The 22580-nt window shown below is 47.5% G+C and overlaps 2 protein-coding genes across 4 annotated transcripts; one reads left to right on the forward strand and one right to left on the reverse strand.

The window, feature by feature from the left end:
* Positions 1 to 669: 669 nt before the first annotated feature.
* kiaa0319l (KIAA0319-like ortholog) lies at positions 670 to 15558 on the reverse strand. Its single transcript, XM_036515995.1, has 22 exons — positions 15324 to 15558; positions 13416 to 13554; positions 12037 to 12165; positions 10711 to 11084; positions 10104 to 10344; positions 9136 to 9234; positions 8324 to 8421; positions 7364 to 7451; positions 7046 to 7138; positions 6669 to 6801; positions 6073 to 6301; positions 5484 to 5607; positions 5041 to 5173; positions 4724 to 4872; positions 4361 to 4512; positions 3594 to 3732; positions 3175 to 3334; positions 2653 to 2795; positions 1895 to 2017; positions 1279 to 1369; positions 1016 to 1104; positions 670 to 866 (listed from the first exon to the last, which is right to left on the reverse strand). The coding sequence occupies exons 3-22, from the start codon at positions 12143 to 12145 to the stop codon at positions 670 to 672; spliced, it is 2964 nt and encodes a 987-aa protein (XP_036371888.1). The 5' UTR covers positions 12146 to 12165; positions 13416 to 13554; positions 15324 to 15558.
* Positions 15559 to 17336: 1778 nt separating this feature from the next.
* Positions 17337 to 22225, forward strand: ncdn (neurochondrin). Of its 3 annotated transcripts, none has more exons than XM_036515774.1 (7): positions 17337 to 17383; positions 17982 to 18187; positions 18415 to 19701; positions 19815 to 20059; positions 20585 to 20800; positions 21298 to 21440; positions 21555 to 22225. In XM_036515774.1, the coding sequence occupies exons 2-7, from the start codon at positions 17993 to 17995 to the stop codon at positions 21971 to 21973; spliced, it is 2505 nt and encodes an 834-aa protein (XP_036371667.1). In that variant the 5' UTR covers positions 17337 to 17383; positions 17982 to 17992; the 3' UTR covers positions 21974 to 22225. The 3 variants fall into 3 exon arrangements, with proteins under 3 accessions (XP_036371667.1, XP_036371670.1, XP_036371669.1); XM_036515777.1 differs by having other exon boundaries at positions 17987 to 18187; XM_036515776.1 differs by having other exon boundaries at positions 17362 to 17454.
* Positions 22226 to 22580: the final 355 nt, after the last annotated feature.

The raw sequence follows: 22580 nt of genomic DNA on the forward strand, positions 1-22580 counted from the left end.
TCTCTCTCTCTCTCTCACACACACACACAGACACATGCACACACACACGCACACACACGCACACACGCACGCACACACGCACGCACACACGCACGCACACACGCACACACACACGCACACACGCATTCATTCACACAGATTGGGGCTGCTGGCTCCAGTATTCACAGTGAGCCCTCTCTCTGTGCGCTCAGCCTCTTTGTCAGCATCAGAAGTGCAGGTCAGTGGGGGTGTGTACTGTGCATTTGGGGATCTGGGGGTGCAGGGGGAGAGGTGAGTTCAAGGTGCTCCAGGCAGAGAAGCTGGCTCATTCTTCTCAGGAAGCAGGGAGTGGGGTGTGGAGCTCCAGGCTGTGAGGTGTCTCCCTGTGTGGGTGTGGGAGTATACATTCTCTGTGTTTTTTGGGGTGCAGACCTGTACATCACAGATAGAGGGGAGGTATGGGGCTTTGTCTCTGCTCTCCCCAAGCCTATCTGTCTGAGTCTCCAGGGTTCTGGCTCAGCGAGGGCCTGTTGGGGTAGGGGGTGGGGAGGTGTTACCCCTGGGGGGCCAGCTACACTCCCTCCATCCCTTACTCCTGTGTGTCAGAGTGTTGTGCGTGGTGGGGGGGGTGAGGTTCGTGCGCGGTAGGTCGGGGAGCAGCACTGTCTCTGACGTGGTGGCTAGTGGTGGCTATAGCAACTCCTCTCTTTGTTTTTTGGCCCTCAGGGGCCCCTGGCCGTTGCGCAGGGCACCGTTCTGGGGCCGCAGAAGCTGGCCCCTCTCCCGCTCGGCCCAGGGGCTGCCGCCCCGGCCCTCGTCACTGTCCAGGTCTGAGTCGGAGCGCATGAGGGAGGAGGAGGTGGGGGCGGGGACCGGCTTCAAGCGGCCTGCAGAGAGGCGACACAAGGACAGACAGAGTCAGTGCGAGGGAGTCTCCCTGAGGCTGTAATCAAACTACCTGCAGATGTAATTTCAGTTACAAAGAGAGAGTGTGTGTGGATGTGTGTGTGTGTGTGAGAGAGAGTGTGTGTGTTACCGGATCGTTGTGGCTGCAGCTCCAGACTGTCCTGCTCATCAGCCTCCAGCATCTTGTAGCGGCTCTTCCTGCGCATCCGGCTCTTTCGCCTACACAACACAGCACACATGACACAGCTACTTTACACCGTCAAAAAACATGCATTCATACTCACAAATACAACTGAACAACCACCCACTGCAATTACCTTACAAAATAAACTGTCTTAATAAACACACACACGCACACACACGCGCTTAAAATAAGCTCTGTCTCCACTGTACCTGCGGCAGCAGCATACCATGCCCCACACCAATGTTCCTATAGCAACCACAATCATGAAGGATGCTATAGTGACATAGAGAACACTCCACTCTGAAAGTGAGAAAGCGAGAGAAGTGAATTCAAATTTAACTGCATAGTTATGGGTTACATCTCAGACAACCATAACAACTTGGCAATGCATTGTGCATGCATCAGAGTGATTAATCCAGATGTTTCAGACTCAAATGACACAATGCATTTCTTCCCCTCTAGCCTCTCCAACAAAACTGTCAAGTCGTTTTACTCATTAAAGAGCGAATTCTCTTTAGACTACTGAGCAAAGTGGAGCCCTCCACCCAAGATCTCTTCAACACATTCCACAGCATTCCTTAACTTAAGAAACACAAATCTACGTTTTTACAGACAAAATTCCTTTAAATCATAGTTTCTCCTCTGAAGGATCATCCATTTGCTTGGCCTGCCACATAATTTGATGATTAACAGCGATTAATTGCAGAGGGAATTCATTATAAGCTTCTCTGTATCTGATACAGAATTAATTTCAGTCAGAGTGCCATTTCCTCAGTGCCTCACTAGGACTCCCAGTGCTCTACCCTCCAGAGCGTGGTTCCTCACCACAGTTGCTCTCTGCGTCTCCCAGCTGGGCTCTGATGAAGTTCTCCATCCAGAAGGGGTGACAGACGCAGCGTCTGGTGAAGGAGTCGCAATCTCCGTGGCTGGAGCAGTTCAGCTGGCAGACTGGGACAGGAGGGAGAGAGCGACAGAGGAGGAGAGGAACAGAAGCGGGGAGGGTCAGCACAGCTCCTTTATCTCCCCCCCAGACCCTGTGGGCCTCACAGTACATATAGAAAAACACAGCAGTGTTACTGCAGCACCCTGCAGTGCTTCACAGGCCAAGAGTTGTGCTGAACTGGATTGGAGCAGAATCCCTATCTAAGCCCAAGGTATGCCTGTTATTAGAACCCTGTCTCTAATGCAGGCCAGGCGCTGCCATATCTAGGCTATTTTATCCAGTCTATCCTACCTTTAGCTCTGTACTCACTAACAATGTCCCCTCCCCCCATCTTAGGTAACTAAGTAAATATTTACCATACAACACCAAAGTGCTTCCTAACTGCTTAAGGTTAACACGTTTATTGCCAAAATATAATTTTTGACTAAAACATTCAATAGGGGGAAGGGTGGATTTGTTAGTCTTGTGATAACCCCCAATCTTGTGAGTACTGTTTTCTGAGGCAAATACTGCGTTACTTAAGCTGATCTGATAACGCAGTTAGCTACTAATGCATGTGAGTATGCAGCCACAGATCTCCAAGGTTGTGTGTACATAGCCTAATGGAGGCTCACCCCTCCCCCGCCCCCCTAGTACTCACTAACAGTGTCGACGCGTCGGGCCTTGAAGATCAGGAAGTCGTTCTTCTGTTTGCGCAGTTTGTTACGCAGCCCAACAGCGACACTGTGTCCGGACAGAGGGGGGCGCCCTGGGCCTCCTGACACCAGGAATACGATGCGAGTGCTGTGGCCAAGAGGAAGAAGGAAAGGGAGGAAGGGTTTACACATAGTGTGTACACACACACACGCAAAAAAAAAAAAACACACTATACCAGTGTACTGTTCAGAGCTCCAACATATACACCATGTTAATATCACTGGATTTCATTTCTGTTTTAGATCATTTTCTTAATGCTTTACCCCTTTGTTTCTCCCCAGCTTCACTGATATTTGAACATCACGCTCTGTGCGCCAGTGTGGCATGTGGTGAAATTCTGACACAGAGAACAGATCTGTGCAAATGGTGGACATCTTTATGTTAGTTGCCATCCTCCCCAAAAAGGGAGTAGGATCCTGAGAGAAAAGACAGAGGCAGAGAAGAGGGACACGCGGGAAGGCCTGACCTGTGCTCGTTGAACGCGTTGACCTCCCGGACGATGATGTCGCTGTCCAGCACGCCCAACAGGACGCCCACCTGCCGGAGCAGCATGTCCCTCTGCCGGCGGGACACCTGGGACACCGCCACCTCCAGCACCAGCTCCACAAGGTCCCGCTCCCACGCGTCTGAGGCGACACAGTGTCGTGAGTGTGACAGCACAAGAGCTGTGGCTGCATGTCTGACAGTATGTGCACAAGGTGTCCATGTGTGCGTTTGTGTGTGAGGCAGAGAGAGACACAGTAAATATATATGGGCATGTTTGTGTGTGCATATAAGAGATAGAAATTTCAGTACAAGAGAGTCTGTGTATGCTTGGGCTTTGTGTGTGTAACGCTCCAACAGCGGATCTGTGTATGTATGTGTGTATGCGTGTGTAACACTGACCTGGTCGCACCTCCACGGTCCCTCGGTCGGTGCTGCTCTGTCCCTTGCTGTCAGTGACAGTCAGGGAGAAGCTGTACTTTCCCTCCACCAGGTTACTAAGCAACAGCACAGGCTGGTGGTCGGAGTTATTGAGCACATCCTGGGACAGAGTTGGAACACATTTTTCAATTATACTGGGGTTAGGAAAAAGATCTGAAATACTATTGCAGAGTGATCCACAAACAGCTGGGCCCAAAGGGGATTTTTTTCCTCCCAAAACAACCACATTTTTAATATATGCAATAATGTAAACAATAATAGTACCACATTTTCTGCTATACAAGACACACCTTGTTCCTCAATAATGCTCCCTAAAATTACCCTGCATCTTATATAGCAAAAGGATGACTACTCTCTGTGACAACTGGTAGGCTGGTTAAACTCATACTACAGATTACTACATAAACTCATATTACAGATTTCATGAAATGGGGAGGAAAATAAAGAAAAGGTACAGAGAAGGAAGAAGATACAAAATGGCATTTTTTGTGTGGATGTTTTAGGTTTTCTTGATCCTGTGTGTGCTTCAATGAGCTGATCAGACACAAAATGAAAGTTTCAAAAGGACTGAGACCCCTGGATCATTTTGGTAATTTCTGTAGGAAACCCCACAAAGAGTGTAAGTGTTGGCGCAGTAGAGGTATGGATGTCTGTAGCTTGCTTGCTGGTCAGGACATTGTTTCCCTGAGTGCGCTAATCAGTGTTACACGCTCTGATGAGGCTCTCACCCCTGCGGCTGGGCTGCTGTCATCGCGGGTCCACACGTAGCTGACCACACCCTTATCGTCTGAGGACCGCGAGCCGTCCAGCGTGGCTGTCCGGAGGGGCAGGGAGATGGGAGGGCTGGATATGACCCGGGCCACTGGAGGCTGATCCAGCTCTGCCAGAGGGGGAGAAAGGTGTTATATATATACACACACACACACACACACACACACACACACACACACAGAAACGCCTTTATACACATACTGCTTTGACACACAGGCATGTACACACTGTGAGATGGAGGACTGATGTAGCGGTACATACATTTATCCTATTATGACTGACAGAGGGATAAGAAGACAGACAAACAGACAAAATGTTACCTTCGCGGACGATGACTTTGACCGTGTCGGTGCTCTGCAGCTTCCTCTCGTCCGTCACCGTCAGGCTGAACTCGTAGCTGCCCACCTGCAGCCCTGTCACCGTGGCGACCGCGCTGTCTGCATTCTCAATCTTCACGCCTTCCGGACCCCTGAGAGACACGCGGAGGCAACCGATACACACACTGACCTTGCTGCAGGGACATGGTGGTGTGGCTGTGTGTGTATGAGGGTCCATGTGTCTCTGCACATATATCTGTGTGAGTGTGTGTGTGTATGCCTGTGTGTGTGTATGTGTGTGTGTGTGCGTGCATACTGACTTGCTCTGACTCCAGTGGTAGGTGGCGATCCTCTGGTCATCGCTGCTCTTGCTGCCGTCCAGTGTGGTGCGGTCCACAGGGAGAGTGAGCTCCTTCTCAGGCCCTGCGTCCGCCACGGGGGGCTTGTTGTTTTCTGGAGGGGGGGGGGGCAAAAGTCAGCTTCTCAGGCTGATTTCACACAAGCAATGATCTTTTTCATTTCTTCCAGTTTTTCACACAGCAAACTATCCCTCTGGCTCAGAACTTTCTCCCTTTTAATAAACGGGGCAGAATTTGAGCAGAACAATTTTACAATGCCTATTAACAAAATAACCTTGACATGATTTTTGAAAAATCATCATCACCATCCACGAACGAAACTCATATTGAAGTTTGTGGCATATTTTGGAATCACACAGATATGTGTTATTACAGCTGTGGGCTGCGTGCACGTGTCATCTCACCAGGCTGGACGATGACGGTGACCTGGGCTGTGTTCTGCTGGCCGGCCGAGTCGGTGACGGTGAGCTGGAAGGTGTAGTCTCCCTCCTGCATGGCAGACAGCTGCAGCGTCGGTGTCCTCACTCCCTGGTGTAGGGGAGAGAGAGAGTCAAGCCAAAGAGGGATTAACCCCCATATCTGCCAGGCCCAGCACATATACCCACACTCTGCTCCCCCTATCATCACCTGAACCTTACAGGGTTAACACCACAGAGCTCATTAAACACACCCACACACACACACATACACAGCTATAGACTGATGTGCGCGCACACACAATCACAGACACACACACATGCATTCATGCACATACTCCCAGACACAAGTGCGTACACACACTTACAGACGCAGACGAACACCCACTAACACACACACACACACAGACACACACACGCACGCACACACACGCACGCACACACACGCACACACACGCACGCACACACGCACGCACACACACACACACACGCACACACACACGCACACACACACGCACACACACACGCACTAGACTGAGACATGCACACACTGAACGTGCACCCCACCCCCCCTCACCTGCATCTCCACCACCTTGCCCTTGCTCTCCGGGCTGAGGGACCACTCGTAGGCCAGGTGCTCGTGGTCGTCCGTGCTCTGGTTTCCGTAGAGGGTGATCGAGTTGCGCGGCAGAGTGATCACCTGGTTGGGCCCAGCGTTGGCCACCGGCCTGTAGTCCACAGCTTTGTTCACAGACAGCGTCGCCTGAGTCGAGCTCTGGGCCCCGTCTGAGTCTGTCACAGTCAGGCTGAAAGAGAATGAGAGAGCAAGAGGAAGAGATCCGCTTTGAAAAATACTCAGAATTGAAACAAGGATATTTTAATGCAACTGAAATGTCCCTCTGTCAAATCAAAATAATGAATGAGAACAAAAAAGGGCAGTTCACTAGGGGAGAGCCAGACAGAACCACTGGCTGCATCACACATAGTGGCTTGCCACAGCCTGAGAGACAGACAGTGGGCAAATATTATTCACAAAAACACATGTCCCTAAACAAACATCTACAGCCATAACCATAAAGCATATCTAATCTGTTTTGAACTGAACTGGACTGAACTGAGAGTGAGGGGGGGGGGGGTGCAGGAGAAGGAGAACAGAACAGGGGGCAGAGCTACCTGAAAGTGTAGTTTCCGGGCACCAGGTTGGTGAGAGTGAGGATGGGCGTGTCGGCCGATACCTTCTCCTCCCTCAGCGGCCCCTTCACTTCCTCCCAGTGCCACGCAACGATCTTATCATCATCCGTGCTCTCTGGAGGAGGGAGAGAGGGCAAAGAACAACCTCGCTGTCTCACGCTGACCATCTGTCACTTTGCATTTAACTGAGTCATTATGTTGCCCTGCAATTGTACATTATCCTGCTATTGCGCAATGCACCCACCCCTGCATTTATGCACATACAGACCCCTCTGATATGCATGCAAGCATGCACACATGGAAGATCCACTATTGGTTCTGCCACATTTTCCCTCTGACCACACGCAGAGTGTACTCACGGCTGCCGTCTATCACCGTGGAACTCGTCGGCAAGGAAATCTCCTGAAACTTTGGGGAAACCACGGCAACCGGTGGCTTGTTTACACGTGGCTCTGAAACAGATAAGGGCAGGCGAAACGTTAGGCCGATACGAAATCGATCGGCGGACAACGAGACCAGCTGCAGCGCGGTTCTGTCTGTGAGTATTGATCCACGCTGTGTACCGACCAGGCGGAGTCCCCATAAACAGCGATTGCAAGTATGTGTGTCAGTTAAGAACTCCATTTTGCCTGTCAGTGTGGTGCAGGAGCAGAGTCAGAGCGGCGTTCGCCTCTAACCTGGTTTGACCGTGACGTTGACATAGCCCTCCCCATGTGCACCATCTCCATCCACCAGCACCTCGAACTCGTACAACCCCACGGTCAGCTGGGAGAGAAGAGAAACATCGATATTGGTCAATCTGAGCTAAATGGCTGATGCCATTAACGGTCACCCTCCTGCTTGTGGTCGATTCATTTTTAAAAAGACAAGGTGAAGTTACAGACGTAGGCAACGTGCAGTTACATTAGACCACAAACATTAAGCCATGTTAGACAGGATGCTCAGAGGTCTGCAACAGGACATTTGTGGCAGGTGTTAGTGGACCTTCATCTAAATTTGGAAAGTTAAAAAAATAAATAAGCAAATCCATAAATAAATCTAGAACTAAAATTCTGACACCATCATGCGTACTTTGAGAACATCAACTGATTTCTACAATGAAAAGGCTAAATTTAGTTTTTACTGAAGTGAGGTTCATAAGAATCCATCAAATACATGTCAGCGTCACTTGTAACTGCAGCAATACCTTAAATACAGGCGCTGATGCTGACTTAGCCTTAATCACATTTTCCCCTGCCACAGTCCAGCTTTTGTCAATTTGGATGGAGGTAAATTACTTTTGACTTAAAAGTGCTACAGCTTCAGTCTGAGCACCAAGTTCACGGATGACTGGTCTTGCGTGTTCAGCGTGGCTGCTGAGAATTAATGGATTTTTTCATAACTGGAAAGTGCCATCATTCTTGATGCCAGCTGACAGGTCTGACAACCAAAAAGCGCAAGGATTGTGTAATTTTGCCGTGAGTCCGTGAACATTTAGGTTTAAAAAATTACGGCGATGATTTATTACTTCAACAGTGTCATCACTATTATAATAATGCATTTATTCTGCCTGTCGGCCGAGAGTAAATTTGAGAGTTCTGCAGCACAGAGACAGAAAAACAGAAGGGAAAGGGACAGGAAGAGAACGAGTGTCTTACTTTGCTCAGTTTGAGCGTCTTGCTGTGCTTGCCCTCCATCTCTCCGCTGTAGTCATGAGGATGAGTGATTAACCGCCACTCAAATGCATAGTCTGTCCCTAAGGCAGAGAGAAAGGTTACGACACATGACCCTTAGACACAGAGAAAGGCTATAAACACATAACGCCGAGACACAGACTGCAAGTTTACAACTCACAACGCTGGAATGTTATATAGACAGGTAATGTACAGTATCAGTCAAAGGTTTGGACACACCTACTCATAGAGGGATGTTTCTGTATTTATACTATTTTGTATTATAATAGTATTATACTATGATAACTATTATAATAGTAAAGACATCAAAACTATGAAATACCTCAAATGGAATTATGCACTGACTGAAATAAGTGTTATATCCAAATTCTTTAAAGTAGCCAAAAAATATATTTTTTAAATATTTCTTTAAGGAAATTCATACATAGGCATCAACTTCACTATTTATATTCATCTAAGAAACAAATTTCAAGCATTCAAGCATAAGTCTTTAGATCAAAATGCCTTTGATCGCATGTTTCCCTTTTTCTTAATCAGGTGGGTCCAAACTTTTCACTGGTACTGTATATAACCCTGGCACAGAGAGGTTGTAACAAATAAACAAAACGTAGTAATAGCGCTTATCCAGCCCAACACAGATAACGCGAAACACTAAGACACTGAGGCAATCCTGTGTTCCTGTGACAGGCCCAAAAGAAAGGGGTGGGGAGAGACACAGGTGGCTGAACAGGAGGGCAGAGGTCTTAGTGGCTCGATCATCAGTGCTGGAGCAGTACCTTCTGGGAGTGCTGGAAGGACATAGGCATTCAGCTCCACTTCACTGCGTGGCAATGTGACCTCCACACTCTTCCCCGCTGACACCACCAGCTCCCGCACTAATAAACATAAAAGGGCAGGGCATTAAATCTACCAATTTCCATACAAGAAATACAATGCAAACAAGAATCCCATTCAAATCTTTCTTTTGCATATTGACAGGTCAGGCAATTTCAATGCTTTTTGCCCCCCTTTATGCAACCCCAGGTTGGAACAACCAGTTCATGAGGCTTGTAGTTGTGCAGAAGCATTAAACCAAGACAAAAACATTCCTCTGGCACACTCACACACCACAGGCCTTTTACACTGCAGGTGCAAGGGTGAAAAACCACTGTGCATCACAGTCCCACCGTGCACCACAGGGAAGTGGGCACCAATTGAAAGACAGGCGCTACTCCACTGACACCATCTGAGCAACTTGCAGGAGGCTCACGAAATGCAGGGTGTCTGAGATGAGGAAACCCTGGCCATCCCAACCCTCATCTCCGGCAGAATAAAGCCTATTTCTTCTGCCGCTATTTCTTCTGTCACTCGAGATGAGCGCCTTGCCACCTGAGACACTCAGTTCAGGCAAAGTTTACAGTTGAAAGAGAGGCTTTGATGTCTTGAGTCCATCTGAATCTGAACGAATTACGGATTAATTTCAAAAGACTCCAACATGAGACCAAAGCCATCAATGCCAGCACAAACATAAACTTCCTAAATCACATATTACAAGGACATGCTAGCGTCAGATTATCCAATATTTAGGAACCATAAAAGGACTGGTCTCCAGGGTAAACTAAGTGCCTACCTTCCCTGGCTTAAGTCTCCCTGAATGGCTTATTTCACTGCACTGCGGCAGACATATGTGTCTTGGTTTCACAGATGAGATGAGATTTCACAGATGATGTCTCAGCTTTAATTGCGCTGAGCCATCTGGACTTACCGGCCTGAGTAGGTGTGGTCTGGGCATGAACGGTGGGAGCTGGTGTTATGCTGCTATTGGAAAATGTGGTATCCACAGTCTCATCTGAAAATGTCAAGTTTTGCTGTACAAGCGGAGGGACCACCACTTCTGTGCTCGTATTGGTCTGTTGGGTCTGGGTCCGATTGGAGGTCAAGGGAAGAGCCTTGCCATTGGCTGAAGTCACTGAGGGGGTGGGACTAACTGTGTCCTTTGAAATGCCCTGCAAGAAGAGAGGCATTATGTACACACACTATAGAAACGTTCATTCTTTTCAATGGCAGACAATGACCCTGATGGCAAGGTGAGCCCATATCCACTGTACATACACTAGGTAACACAATGTGGGGAGAGCAGTGTAGCATAGTGGTAAGGAGCAGGGCTTGTAACCAAGAGGTTGCTGGTTTGATTCCCCACTGGGACACTGCTGCTGTACCCTTGAGCAAGGTACTTAACCCAGAACTGCCTCAGTTAAATATTCAGCTGTATCAATGGATAACATGTAAAAAATGTGACCTATGTAAGTCGCTCTGGAAAAGACCGTCTGCTAAACGACAACATTGTAATGTAATGTCAAACGTAGACTAACCATGTCAGGGTGAGGGTGACTCGGCTGAGCCCCCTGCTGGTGGGGTATGACCCCATCCCTTTTCCGTGACGCCATCCTTCGGATTCTCCTCCTTGCCGGGGTGCCCTTTGATATGTGCTGGAGGAGCCCCAGAGCCTGAATGTGGGGGTGAGGGAGTGAAGTGATGGCACAGCCGTCTCTGCGGTAGCAGCTGAGCAGCACACAGCGCCCCCCGAGGCTCCACACGGCACTGCACGTGGGCTCCAGGCAGCAGGTCTGCCAGCACTCCGCACTGCCCCTCCCCATCGCCAGGGGGCGCCACCCCAGCCCAATCACGCTGCTCCAGTGGATCCCTAGCACTCCCCCAGACACCCTGCACAATCCAGCATTCACCCCTGAAAGACGAACAGGGAGAGGGGGAAAAGGTTAACATACCATTCATACTACAATGTCTCAGAGGGGAAGCAGGGGGTCAAAAGCTGGTCCTGCCCAACTGGCAGTGCAGTAGTTACTGCATCGTGAAGTACCCTTTCAGAAAGCAAGGACCATCAGGTGCATGCTTCCTGCTTTGTGCAGGCAGAGGAAACCTCCTCCTACAATCCTTAAATGCACCACTGTCGGCCAGATGTTTCATTTAACTGCACTATTCCAGAGCAAAGAAGAAAGGGATTCAAGTCACATGTGGCGTTCCGTGCAAACTCCCAGCACAGTGCTGGCACAATGCCGAGGCAGGGGGGAGAGGGAAACACACCCCTCTCCTGAAAAAACAAAAAACAGACTGAAGGCCAGCCTCTAATCTCTCAGGTCACTTAGAATCTAAAATTCAGTTTTCTGGCTTTGGAGCTGAACCTTGTGTGCAAGCTCACAAAAAAATAAATCACAAAAACAAACAAGACACAAAAGTCAGGACATAATAATCCTGTTGGCTGTGATTATTCACATTTAAAACCCTCACCCACACTCACAAAGTACTCCCCCAGATACTGTCGCCACGGTTACGGAGGGTCCAGCAAAGGATATTATGGATTGATGTAACCCAAACTCTGTCCTGAAGCAACGCCCCCCTCCCTCTCGGGAATGGAGGGATACACTGCTGCTCTGTTCTGCTCTTTCCCCTGCTTGACTACCAAAAATGCACAAAGCCCTACTGTCCCACTCATATTGTTCTCACAGAGTAATGTGACATCTGTCAGTGACAAAATAACCAACAGTCAGACACACATACACACTACCACCAATGCACATACACACATGCCCACAGCAAACATGCCTGAAGATTACACAAGTCAAACTCACATATATGTGGCAGAAATCTGGGTTCACAGGTCATCGTAACATGTGACTTACCTGAGGGAGGAGACAAGCAGCAGAGGCAGCACAGTGATAGGAGGAGCTGATGAAGCCGACCCAAGTGAGGCAGGCTCCAGCCAATCGGACTCTGCTGTGCTTTGGACATTTTCCACTGAGATCAAGGGACTTGAGAGAGGAATGAACAGAGGTAAGAATCTGTTTCAAACCAATAGTCAATTTACATGCATTTGCTGTATAACTACCTGTATCTCACAGTACAATAAAAATATAAAAGAAAGGAAATTTTTAAATGCATTCACATTTAATCCTTAACAGATAAACAATTAAGACTTAAAAAGGACAACATGACCTCATGTGGACATCAGTTTTATTGATGTGGCTGCAATGATAATTAGCAGCAATGCTACTGAGACAAAACAAAGTGGCGGAAGTGAGGAGGAGGGAAAGAGAGACAGCGGGGGAGGCGGGGGGAGAGGGAAAGAAGCTAGGAGAGTAGACAGGCACAGTGTGAGAACTGAAGATCTGCCAAAAGCAGGACTGCTGGATATGTTCTGAAACAATCAATCTTGTCTGTCTGTCCAGCACTAGTAGACCAGCAAAGACAGAGCACTGTGCCACTGCCTTCTCCTCCTTCTCCTTCTCCTGAGCAACTACACACTACACTGATCACTACAGTGAGGTGCACTGCAAACAGACAGCCAGAGCTGCCAGCACTGAAAGCTTCTACCAACTCTGTCCTACAGTATCTGCACATTCCTTCATTACTCCAGCCCCCCTCCTCACCCAAAGTGACTGTGTGTGTGTGTGTGTGAGTGGGTGTGGCGGGCATTACAGTAATCCCACTCTTGAATACTGGATTAACAGCTGCCAGTTTGCATTGCTTAAACCATGCCCGCTATTCTCCTCTGGGGCTCAATCAACCACAGCATACAGGGAAGAGCCCATTCAGTATTCCACATCCATTATATGCAAATGTGTTGATTCCAAAGAAACGTGAACACACTAATCTGCACAAACATAGCCTGTCATCTAGTACTGCACAGGGATATAGGGAGAAGCAAGTATTCATTTCCTGCTCTGAGCTCTTTTCAGATAATGACATTGATTCAGTAGGTATGTGTGTGTCCTGGAAATGTCATTTACTTAACTGCTAGAAAAAAGAACAAAGATGCCGCTGCTTTAAGTTTAGGGTTAAGGTTGCTGACAGACTTCATATCAAACTGGAACATATAGCAGTGTAAATACAATGTACTGATATGGGTAAAGGCTATAAGATACTACACTATCCACAGACATTATTCATATACACTATTCACATCTACAAACAGACAAATGCACACAAATCATATTCCTTTATACATAATGACTGACAAATCCACCAAACTCGCCTGGTTTACACGCCCTGCCCAACCCACCTTTAACCTCATTGGTCACATGACACGTCTCCACTCTCTTCCAGGCTCCTTCAGTTAAAACACAGTGTGCATGGGTAAAAAGAACAGTTATGGATGTCCATGAATTAACTGGCCAAGGGCAGAAGCATCCTCTGATACACTGTTGTAGAAAAAAGAACACAAACAAAACCGTTTGGGCTTCCATTTTAAAAGAAATGGTGCAAATTGGTAATGAACTGTGTAACTACACAAATTCAGACAACTTTTCGAAATAGGCAAAAATTTGTCCTTCAGCAACAACTTTTGGACCTTTTAACATTTGTGCTGAAGAACTGTGTAAAGTGAAACTGTAAAAAAAATAATAAACTAAATTTATGTCCATAGCACATTGTTTTTTCTTAGCATAATGGAATCTCTTCACTAAAATAATAGAGACCACCCTGTAATCTATTTGAATTTGGATTTATTTAAAAAGTCTGTCAATGCTGAAGATATTAAATATTACATTGTCATCCAGTCATTGCTAGCAAGCAATTTTAAATAATCAAATGACTTTTCTTTGATATTCTGCCACTCAACAGCATTCTGGGATGTATGAACAAATAAAAGAAATATAGGGTGTCTTGTCTCTTTAAAAAGGATGAAGAGGAGATGATGCAGATTAAGTGCAAGGTTTAAATCGCCTGCATGCTGTCCAGAGTGAAGCCATGTGCATTTCCCCGGGTTGTCTCTCCGCCTACCTCTTTTCCAAATTAAGACACTCTTCCCTTATTTTTCAGAGTGGTATCTCAATGCCCCATCATTTAACTGTCTGCTAACACATTTCTGTGAATATTTTTGTTGGTGGTGTTCTGATTTTAGCTGATTATTAAATAAAAAAAAAATATTGTTAATTTAAAATAATTTATTTTAATTTAATTTAATTTTAATAATTTCTAAAAGATGCTGCCCACTTCCAGTGAAACTACGCTAGTTCTACTATGCTACACAGACAAGGGCTGATAACCAGCTTATCTCCTCAATGAAGTTAAGGAATACATTTGCATGCTTATCGACTGTAGTAGGATGGTTTGTGGGACTGATTAGGAATGCACACACTAAAAACCCACCTCCTACCATTTGACTGCATGACAGCATTTTAATAGAACATTTGCTTAAACTTCCATGTTGCTACACAGCAGTCAAATTAAAGTTGTGTCAGAAGAGGGTGGTTGTGGCTCATGTCTAGAGCCAAGCGCACATTATAGATGTGTTCATGGTTTATGGTTACAAACCACAATGAAGTTATCTTAAAAAAAAATACTGTGATGCCCCCAAATGTTAATGTGGTTTTGGCTTAAAATAAATCTGCAGTGCCATCACCCCAGTCAGAAGCAGCCTGAAACTTGTCAGAGCTAGTCATTTGTGACCTGAGCTTTCTGTTCCAAGAGACAGAGCAAGACGAAAATAAAACTCTTGGGCGACCATGTTAAAAGGAACCTCCCACCTTACTTGCCCCAAGCTGAATTCTTAGAATCCTCTGCATTACATTGCACAATCTTAGAGCCTGGGGCACAATTCTCTACTGACACAAGGTTGCAATTCACTATGTTCATCACTTACACATTACACATCAAAAACACATGACAAAATGGCTTGCATAAAGAAAAGACGCAATGCATAAACATCCATGCCCACACCATGCACGCACGGTTAAAACTGTACATAAATTAAGACAAAAATTAAATTACCAAGGTTTTACAGGAATTGTTATATTCTCACAACGTGACATTTATTTACACTGTCAAGGAAAATACCCTGACGATGCAGTTGGTGCCTCTTTTAAGCCACCTTCTTACAAAGTAAGGGCCACAGCAAACAGAACTGCCGTAAGTCTCACTCTACTTGAAACCTACGCAGTTAACCGCTGCCACCGAACAGCACACCAACCTGCGCGATGTGGAAGGCATTCTTCAGATCCGCATTCCTGCACGCAGTGTCGCTGCACTTCCTTGTGCTGCAGATCAGAACGGATTGCGAAGAACGATAGCGAAAGAAAACACGACTTCGGCAGCTGGCACAAAAAATAGCAGTCACAAGAATTTCAAAAGCATCTCGTACGTCCAGTCAGGTTTGGTTCAAAACTAGTGAATTGTTAACGCAACAAGCGTTATTTTGCAAAAAAAAAAAAAAAAAAAAAAACCCTTCTCAAAATAACTTTCTCCTTAACCAGTTCTTGGAAATTCGCAGCACAGGTGTTGTAAGGTGACTTAAACTGAGGCGTGACGTGTTGACAGAACACAGGTGAACGCAAGCCTTGCCATGTGACCGGCCAACCGCCGATTATGGCCCAAGAACAGGGAAGCTCGGTCTCCGGCTGCCCTCTTGCTTAGTTCGCTTGCAAGACAAAACAAGGCGAAAGATCTCCGGCTCTGAACATTTAAAATCCGGGCTGGCGTGCTCTCTTCCCCCACTCTATCCTTCCTCCCCTCCCTCTCTCTGTCTGAGTAATCAAAAACACACTCGTCAGTGCTCGCTGGTGTGGAGAGACAGGTCCATACAGCAGTCTCCGGTTACATAAATGCCTCCCGCTGAAAAAAGTATGTGTTTCTCATCCTTTTCAAAGCCTCGTGTATATATGTTTCATTTTCTGGTCGTGACATCTTCAATTTCCCCAAAAAATGCTGCAATAAGAAAGAAAGAAAAGGATCAGGATTAGAATGAACAAATGGGTGAATATCCCAGAGTGGAAAGTTCCAGCTCCAACTACCTTATTATTATAATGCTTACAGGTGATAGACTCATTCGTATTACAGTGGATACCAGATTAATTTTGTTTCACTGTCTTTACCGAAGAGTAGAGTGGAAACTGGAGTGAACCATGACTTATTTTTTCTTTTCTTATTGAAGATGGTGTGCTGTGCAAGCAGCTAGCCATCTACCGAAACGACAACCTGGCATCAACATTGGTAAACACTATTTCCCAAATACTACATTTTCCACGTAGTGGTTCACATTAATTTACTGTAACATTAACAGTGATGATGAATAAACTTGTGAACAGCGAATTACCTCATCAAAAATGAACCTTCACACGCTGTTCACATACAAACGCTTACTGGGTATCTACACTAACCTTCACATACAATGCACTCTTAAATTTCCTAACTTCACACTGAAGTGACGCGATGTGCACAATTTTATCCGCGCACAGATAAATACAGGTTGCTTGACCAATGCTCAGGAGAACGGTCCGTGTGTCAGCACCGTGTATTTCTGTATAATCCAGGATCACCTAGTTAAGACACCTCCGCGTCTAACAGCTGTTCGCCTTGCTACAATATTCAGCACCACCTTCAAGGCTGCAGCGTAACCCTTTACCCTGCGCTAATGCTGTCCATGTCGCCGTCCCAATGACCTGGCCCACCAAAAAAATCTTGCTCATGACAACTCACCTTTCCAGAATCTAACAGCTGCCCCGATTCGGCTGCGGCCCGGAGAAGTCTACGGTCGCAGTTCTCCACTGGACTGGCTATCTGGGTCAGAATCTTTCACGACTTGCACTTTAACTCGGAAACGAACCTACACGACCGATAAAGCCCAGGAGATGCTTCCGCCCCGCATTGTCCCAAGCGCACTAAAAATTCTCGTCACGGGGAACTATCTTGCTACCTAGATTACTATAGAAGAAACGGCGAATTCGGTTTAACCACTGGGCTATAGCTCGTATTGTTTAAACGATATGTGGACACCGCATACCGTCTAATCTGATATATGATAAGGTTCATTACTTCACAAAAACGTAATATGTCATTGCTCCAGTGCCCCTCAATTTGACAGTTTTCTCAGAATAGCTACCATTCTCAAAACAATACATTAAAATGGCGTTGCGGATGCCCAAGAAGCTTTGCTGTGATTGGTTCGTCTTTAACTGTAGCCAGAGCCAATTGGTTCAAACGATCACGTTGCTCTGACCGCTGCTGTCCTAGCTCGTAGCTGACTAGCCAAACGTGAGTTGGAAATGTTTTGCATCAAGTAACGTTAAGAGAAAGCTAATGTTTTTTTTAAAACCTCTTCCTCAGTTATGTAACACGGTCTTTTAATACACTGTTATGTTCAGTATTTGTAAGTTAGATAATGTCTAACAAATGAGACGACATGCAAAAGTTAAATTTCTCGTTGGCACAGCGTGCTGTGAGATTAGCCAGCCCATTACTTATTGATATTGTATATAAATAAGCCTTAGCTAAAACTAGTGAACTCAGCCTGCTAAGCGTGTTTAGTTGGCTAACTTATAGCTTCAGTTAGATGAAATGCAGTATGATTATCGACGAATTTCACATGGCTTGAGAATATCACGTAGCGGTATATAGTTAGTTAGCATGCTAACACATGTTTTTTGCTGCTTTGTTATCTAATATTTAACTAGTTATTAACCACGTGGGCATGAAAATGTTTTGTTTTCCCCTAGCGCTCTGTGTTTGCTGTATTTTGAGCACCAGATTTCTGGATGGCTTTCCATTCTTAGATACTTTGTTGAAAGTGCAATAATAATGTAACGGGAGTGCGGAGATGACAAGGTGTATTTTATCTGTGCTGGTCGGTTAGATCAGGTGACGATGACTGAAACTGGGAAGGCTGTTGGAAGCCCTGTGAATGATGACAGCAGTGAGCAGGGAGTGGGGGGCGGTAAAGAGTGTCCAGGACAAGCGAACAGTACCCTGACCCCTGCCCAGCGAGACATGCTGGAAAGATGTCTGCACGCCCTCATCCACGCGAAGAACGACAGCCATACATTGGCTGCGCTGCTTCTGGTATAAAACTTCTATTAATGTCTGAAATAAAAACAGCATGTTTGTCTTGTGAAACATTTCAATATGATTGTCTTTGCTCCAGATTATTATTTTTCTCAGTAACATTAACAAAATTACTGTAATTAACATAAGAGCTAACCTACATTTTAATGTGAGAAATGATGTGTCCTGTATGTCCATCTCAAAATAAATCAGCTCTCATAACCTTGCCCTCTGCCTGTCCACAGATCACGCGTGTGTGTCCTGCAAATCAGCTGGACAGTGCGACGCTGCGGCGTGTGTTTGAGGCGGTAGGGCTGGGCCTCCCGGCACGCCTGCTGGTGACGGCGGTGCGGGGTGGTGCAGGCTCCGAACTGCCGCCTGAAGAGCTTCTCTCCTTGGGCGCTGCCCTGCTCGCCGCTCTCAGCACCGACCCAGGCATGGCTGCTCACCCTCAGCTCCTCAGCACCATCCCCCTGCTGCTGGGCCTGCTGGCAGATGGGCCTACCTGGACTCCCCAGAGTCAAGGCCAAGGGCAGGCCGAGACAAGTCCAGAACAGGAGAAGGGCCAAACCTCTCAGGTCTCACACACAAACGGAGCAGGTTCAGACAGACACGAAGCTGCACCACAGGTGGATGCTAACGGGTCCAAACTAGATCAGGATGCAGCAAGACCTGGAGAGCCAGGTGAGCATCAAGGTCCAGAGGAGTCTCTCGGCTCAGAAGAAAAAGGGAAGTCGGGAGTCACGAAACCCCAGGGTCCAGCCACTCAGCTGGACGAGGCGCTGGCTGCGGACTGCTATCAGGTTCTGAGCACCGTGTGCGCCTCTGCCAGGGGACCAGAGCAGCTGCTGTCGCGAGGGGCGATACCGGCGTTATGCAGGGCGGTCAGTCGGAACCAAACCCTAAGCAGAGAGAGAGGACTGCCGCTGCTGGGCCACCTGCTCTCGAGCCGGATCCGACCCACAGCCTGGAGCAAACACCCGGCTGACCTCTTGTCCTTGCTGGCTGGCATCTCCTCAGAGTTCTGCCAGGCGTCGCACCTGGACCGGTTAGAGATTTGCATCCGGTTGCCACAATTCCTTCCCCTGCCTGGTGGGGTGCCGGAGAGTGAGGATCTCAGGGGGATTGTGAGCCAACTGTGGGAGGCGCTCAGACCCATTTTGCAGGCTAAAGTTACCCCGGCCCAGCTAGGGCCACTTTTTGTGATGTCTGCCTGCCTGTTGGACCTGTTTGGTTGGGAGCTGGTGGGTTCGCCAAAGTTCTGTTGCCTGCTGGTGAACCGAGCCTGCGTGGAAGTACGGATGGGCCTGGAGGAGCTGCCCGGTACAGACCTCTCCCCCGAGCAGCAACAAGTGCTCACCGCCTGCTACCGCATCATGGAGGCTGCCATGGAGCAGGCCTGCAGCCAGGGCCTCATCCGTGATGCTGCCCAGCCGCAGACTGCCATCACTGGGCTGAGTCTGCAGCAGAGCAGGCAGGTCCTGGGAATCCTGGAGGAGGCTTTCTCTGCAGTCATCTACTATCTGCAACAGGTAAGACATGTTGACTTTGGGTTACAGATTCTGCAGTCATTGCAAATGGATTTCAGAAAGCCCTAAATACACCTGCCTTTTCCCGCTTCCCTGACCTTAATCTGTTTTCCCAGGTGGATCAGAGTCACTATGGTGACCCCTTTCTCTTTGCCACCTTTCGGTCGCTTTGTGCCTGGCTGGCTGAGGAGACTTCCTGTCTCAAAGAGGAAGTCACTGCCCTGTTGCCCTTCCTTGTTAATTATGCCAAAGGACATCTGGAGGGAGGCAGCGGAGATAAAGGCCTGGCCAGCTGGATGTCAGAGATGTCTGTGAGTGACAGCTCACAGGGTGGAGCCTGGACAGGCCAGGAGGCTCTGAGGTAAAGTGGTGCATGCTGGGAATTTGGGATGCTGGGCAAGTTGCTTTTATCAGTGCACATTCTGCTCGTTCTCCTTTTAATGGTCCTGACAGAGGCAAATGCATTGAGAGAGAAGAGAAAAGAAACTCATTCAGTTGTGTTGATGGAATGAAAATGAAGGACCCTGGAGAGGGCTGAGAGCATGCTCAGCAAATACAGTTTATGAGCTTGAAGTATGCTTGATTAAGGTTGTTTGGGTGTGAGTTGTGAGTGTGTGACCATTTTTTATTTGCAACATGAAGATGAAGGCCTCTGTCTCTTCCTTTCTCTATAATTGATTTGTGTTTTAGATTTTATTAAATGACACTTCACTATGTCAAAACATGTATCGTGTATTTGTCAAGATACACTGTCCTTTACGTTATGATTTTGAAACGCTAGCACTAATGCAACAATTATTTTTATCTAACTGGTAGGCACTGAATGGTTTGATGTGTGAAGTGTGTGAATAAAGTTCATATCAAAATTCAATTTTCCCTCTCTCAGATATCTGCTTCCTGCTCTGTGCCATCTGTCGGCAGAGGAAGCTCCCAGGCGGGTGCTGCTTACCTTGGACACACCAGCCCTGCTGGTGCAGTTTCTGGGGAGTGGCTGGGGTGCCCTGAAGCACAGAGGGGGAGCGCCACGGACCCGGGATCCCAGCTTGGAAACAGCCTGCTCTGCCTTGCTCAACTTCACTGTCACAGAGCCAGACAGGGTCAGGTATTGATGGCCAGACCTTTCCCTTCCAAATAGTGCTGTTGCAGACTCATATTCGGCAGTGCGTGATGGTGCAAAGAGTTTCCAGGCAGGCAAACCAGTGATAGGTCAAAACTGCAATGTAATACTGAAATGACTTACATGCAGCTTTGTTCACTCCAGAATTTTCTTTAGACCTGGAGACGAGGCAGACAGTGTATACCGGGAGCGGGGGGTCAGTTATACTGATCCTGGTCCAGAGCATGGGCTCTTTGTCCCTCCAGTTTGCACACTGCCCCTCTGATCACACACATGCAAAATAGTAAAACAAAGATTGTACAGCAATTAAAAAATAATGGTGTGAATTACTGCATCAATGGTACATTTTTCATCATTTTTGATTTTAAGGAAAAGCATAGCAAGGCAGGCAGAGAAAACACTGCAAGCGCCATAGTATGCTGACCAGTCTGCTTGTCTTTCACCTTTCTCTGACCTTCCTGCACTCTCTCTGGGTTTCTTAGGAAGGATCCATGTTTTTCTTCTCTCCAGTCTGTGTTGAGTGATGCACTTCCTGTCCTCTTGCACAAGCCCCGCCTACTAGTCCTAGCAGCCAATTTCTGCACGTTGGGGCTCATGATTGACAGGCTGAAACCTGCAGGCAGTGGTAAGTACAGAAGCCGTGCCTGACTGTGTTTTTGGTCTGCGGTGTCCCCCCTCGCAGCCTCGGTGCCGTCTCTGTGTGAGACTCACACACTCACCCCTGGTGTGTTCCCCTCAGGTCCCGTGGAGCCAGCTCAGCGGCGGTTTTTCGCGGCAGCCCTGCGTTTCCTGGCGGGGGCGCTGAGCGCCACGCCCGGCCCGGGTCCGGCGCAGGTGAGCGCGGCGTGGCGGGAGTGGTGGGAAGAGGCGGCGGAGCTCTGGAGGCTGGGGCTGCAGGCGTTTGCCGGGTGCGTGCGCGCGCAGCCCTGGGTGGCCGCCGTCGCTAGGGAGAGCGGGTGGCTGGGCGACACCCTGGCCCTGCTGGCGTCCTGCAGCGCCCTCCCCGACCCCCACTCACAGGGGGTGCTAGAGGAGGCCCTCGCCGCGCTGGCGCAACACTGCTCTCTCTGTCAGCAGGAGATCCGTGCCTCCATGGCGGAGAATGACAAGGGAGTGCTCCACAGCATGGTCCAGCTACAGGAGGCGCTGGCAGAATGACTCGCAGCACATTCTCTCAGATGAAAGGACAGACTGCATGGATTTATCCTGCATGGATAAATTCTCACTGATCTAAAGACTGATGCACAGCCGTTATTTGAGGAGGACACACAAACTTACATAGATGAATGGCGCACCTGACATTCACAAATATAGCTATTTTTGTACTGTTTGTAATTAAGTTGAACTGAGTGGGCTTAAATGGTCTATCGGGGCAAAATCCTTTTTGCATCAATAAAGATTCAGTTTGATATGGGCTTTGACTCTCTGGAGTGTCATTTCCTGTACATTTCAGTGCTGGAATTCCATGATAATATGGTTAGCAGATCTCAACTTCCAGCCAGTGTAACAGAAAATAGGAATCTGAAATTGGGTAATAAATATGATAAAAGCTGTGTTTCAAATTCATATTAGCTACCTTGTTGTTACCACTGTGGAATGGGGAAATCTTACATGAGATTTGAGAACAGTGGTGGTCAATCTGCAGCTGTTCAGAGCTTGTGACACATGGGAAGGGGAAATATCCATTACAAATAATTTCATGATTAAAATGTTATTTAGAGTCCTGTGAACTATGTAACCCACCATTACAGCTTAGATAAATGTT

Source organism: Megalops cyprinoides, chromosome 21 (assembly GCF_013368585.1).
Source record: "Megalops cyprinoides isolate fMegCyp1 chromosome 21, fMegCyp1.pri, whole genome shotgun sequence".
NCBI classification, from domain to species: domain Eukaryota; kingdom Metazoa; phylum Chordata; class Actinopteri; order Elopiformes; family Megalopidae; genus Megalops; species Megalops cyprinoides.

Excerpts from the sequence above, each read along its gene's own strand:
- ncdn (XM_036515774.1), top strand. The coding sequence starts at position 17,993 with ATGACTGAAACTGGGAAGGCTGTTGGAAGCCCTGTGAATGATGACAGC. Across the intron at positions 18,188-18,414 it reads CATTGGCTGCGCTGCTTCTG|ATCACGCGTGTGTGTCCTGC; the intron begins GTATAAAACTTC and ends GCCTGTCCACAG. Across the intron at positions 19,702-19,814 it reads TCATCTACTATCTGCAACAG|GTGGATCAGAGTCACTATGG; the intron begins GTAAGACATGTT and ends CTGTTTTCCCAG.
- kiaa0319l (XM_036515995.1), bottom strand. The coding sequence starts at position 12,145 with ATGTCCAAAGCACAGCAGAGTCCGATTGGCTGGAGCCTGCCTCACTTG. Across the intron at positions 6,302-6,668 it reads CCCGGAAACTACACTTTCAG|CCTGACTGTGACAGACTCAG; the intron begins GTAGCTCTGCCC and ends ATTCTCTTTCAG. Across the intron at positions 1,370-1,894 it reads AGACGCAGAGAGCAACTGTG|AGTGGAGTGTTCTCTATGTC; the intron begins GTGAGGAACCAC and ends TCTCACTTTCAG.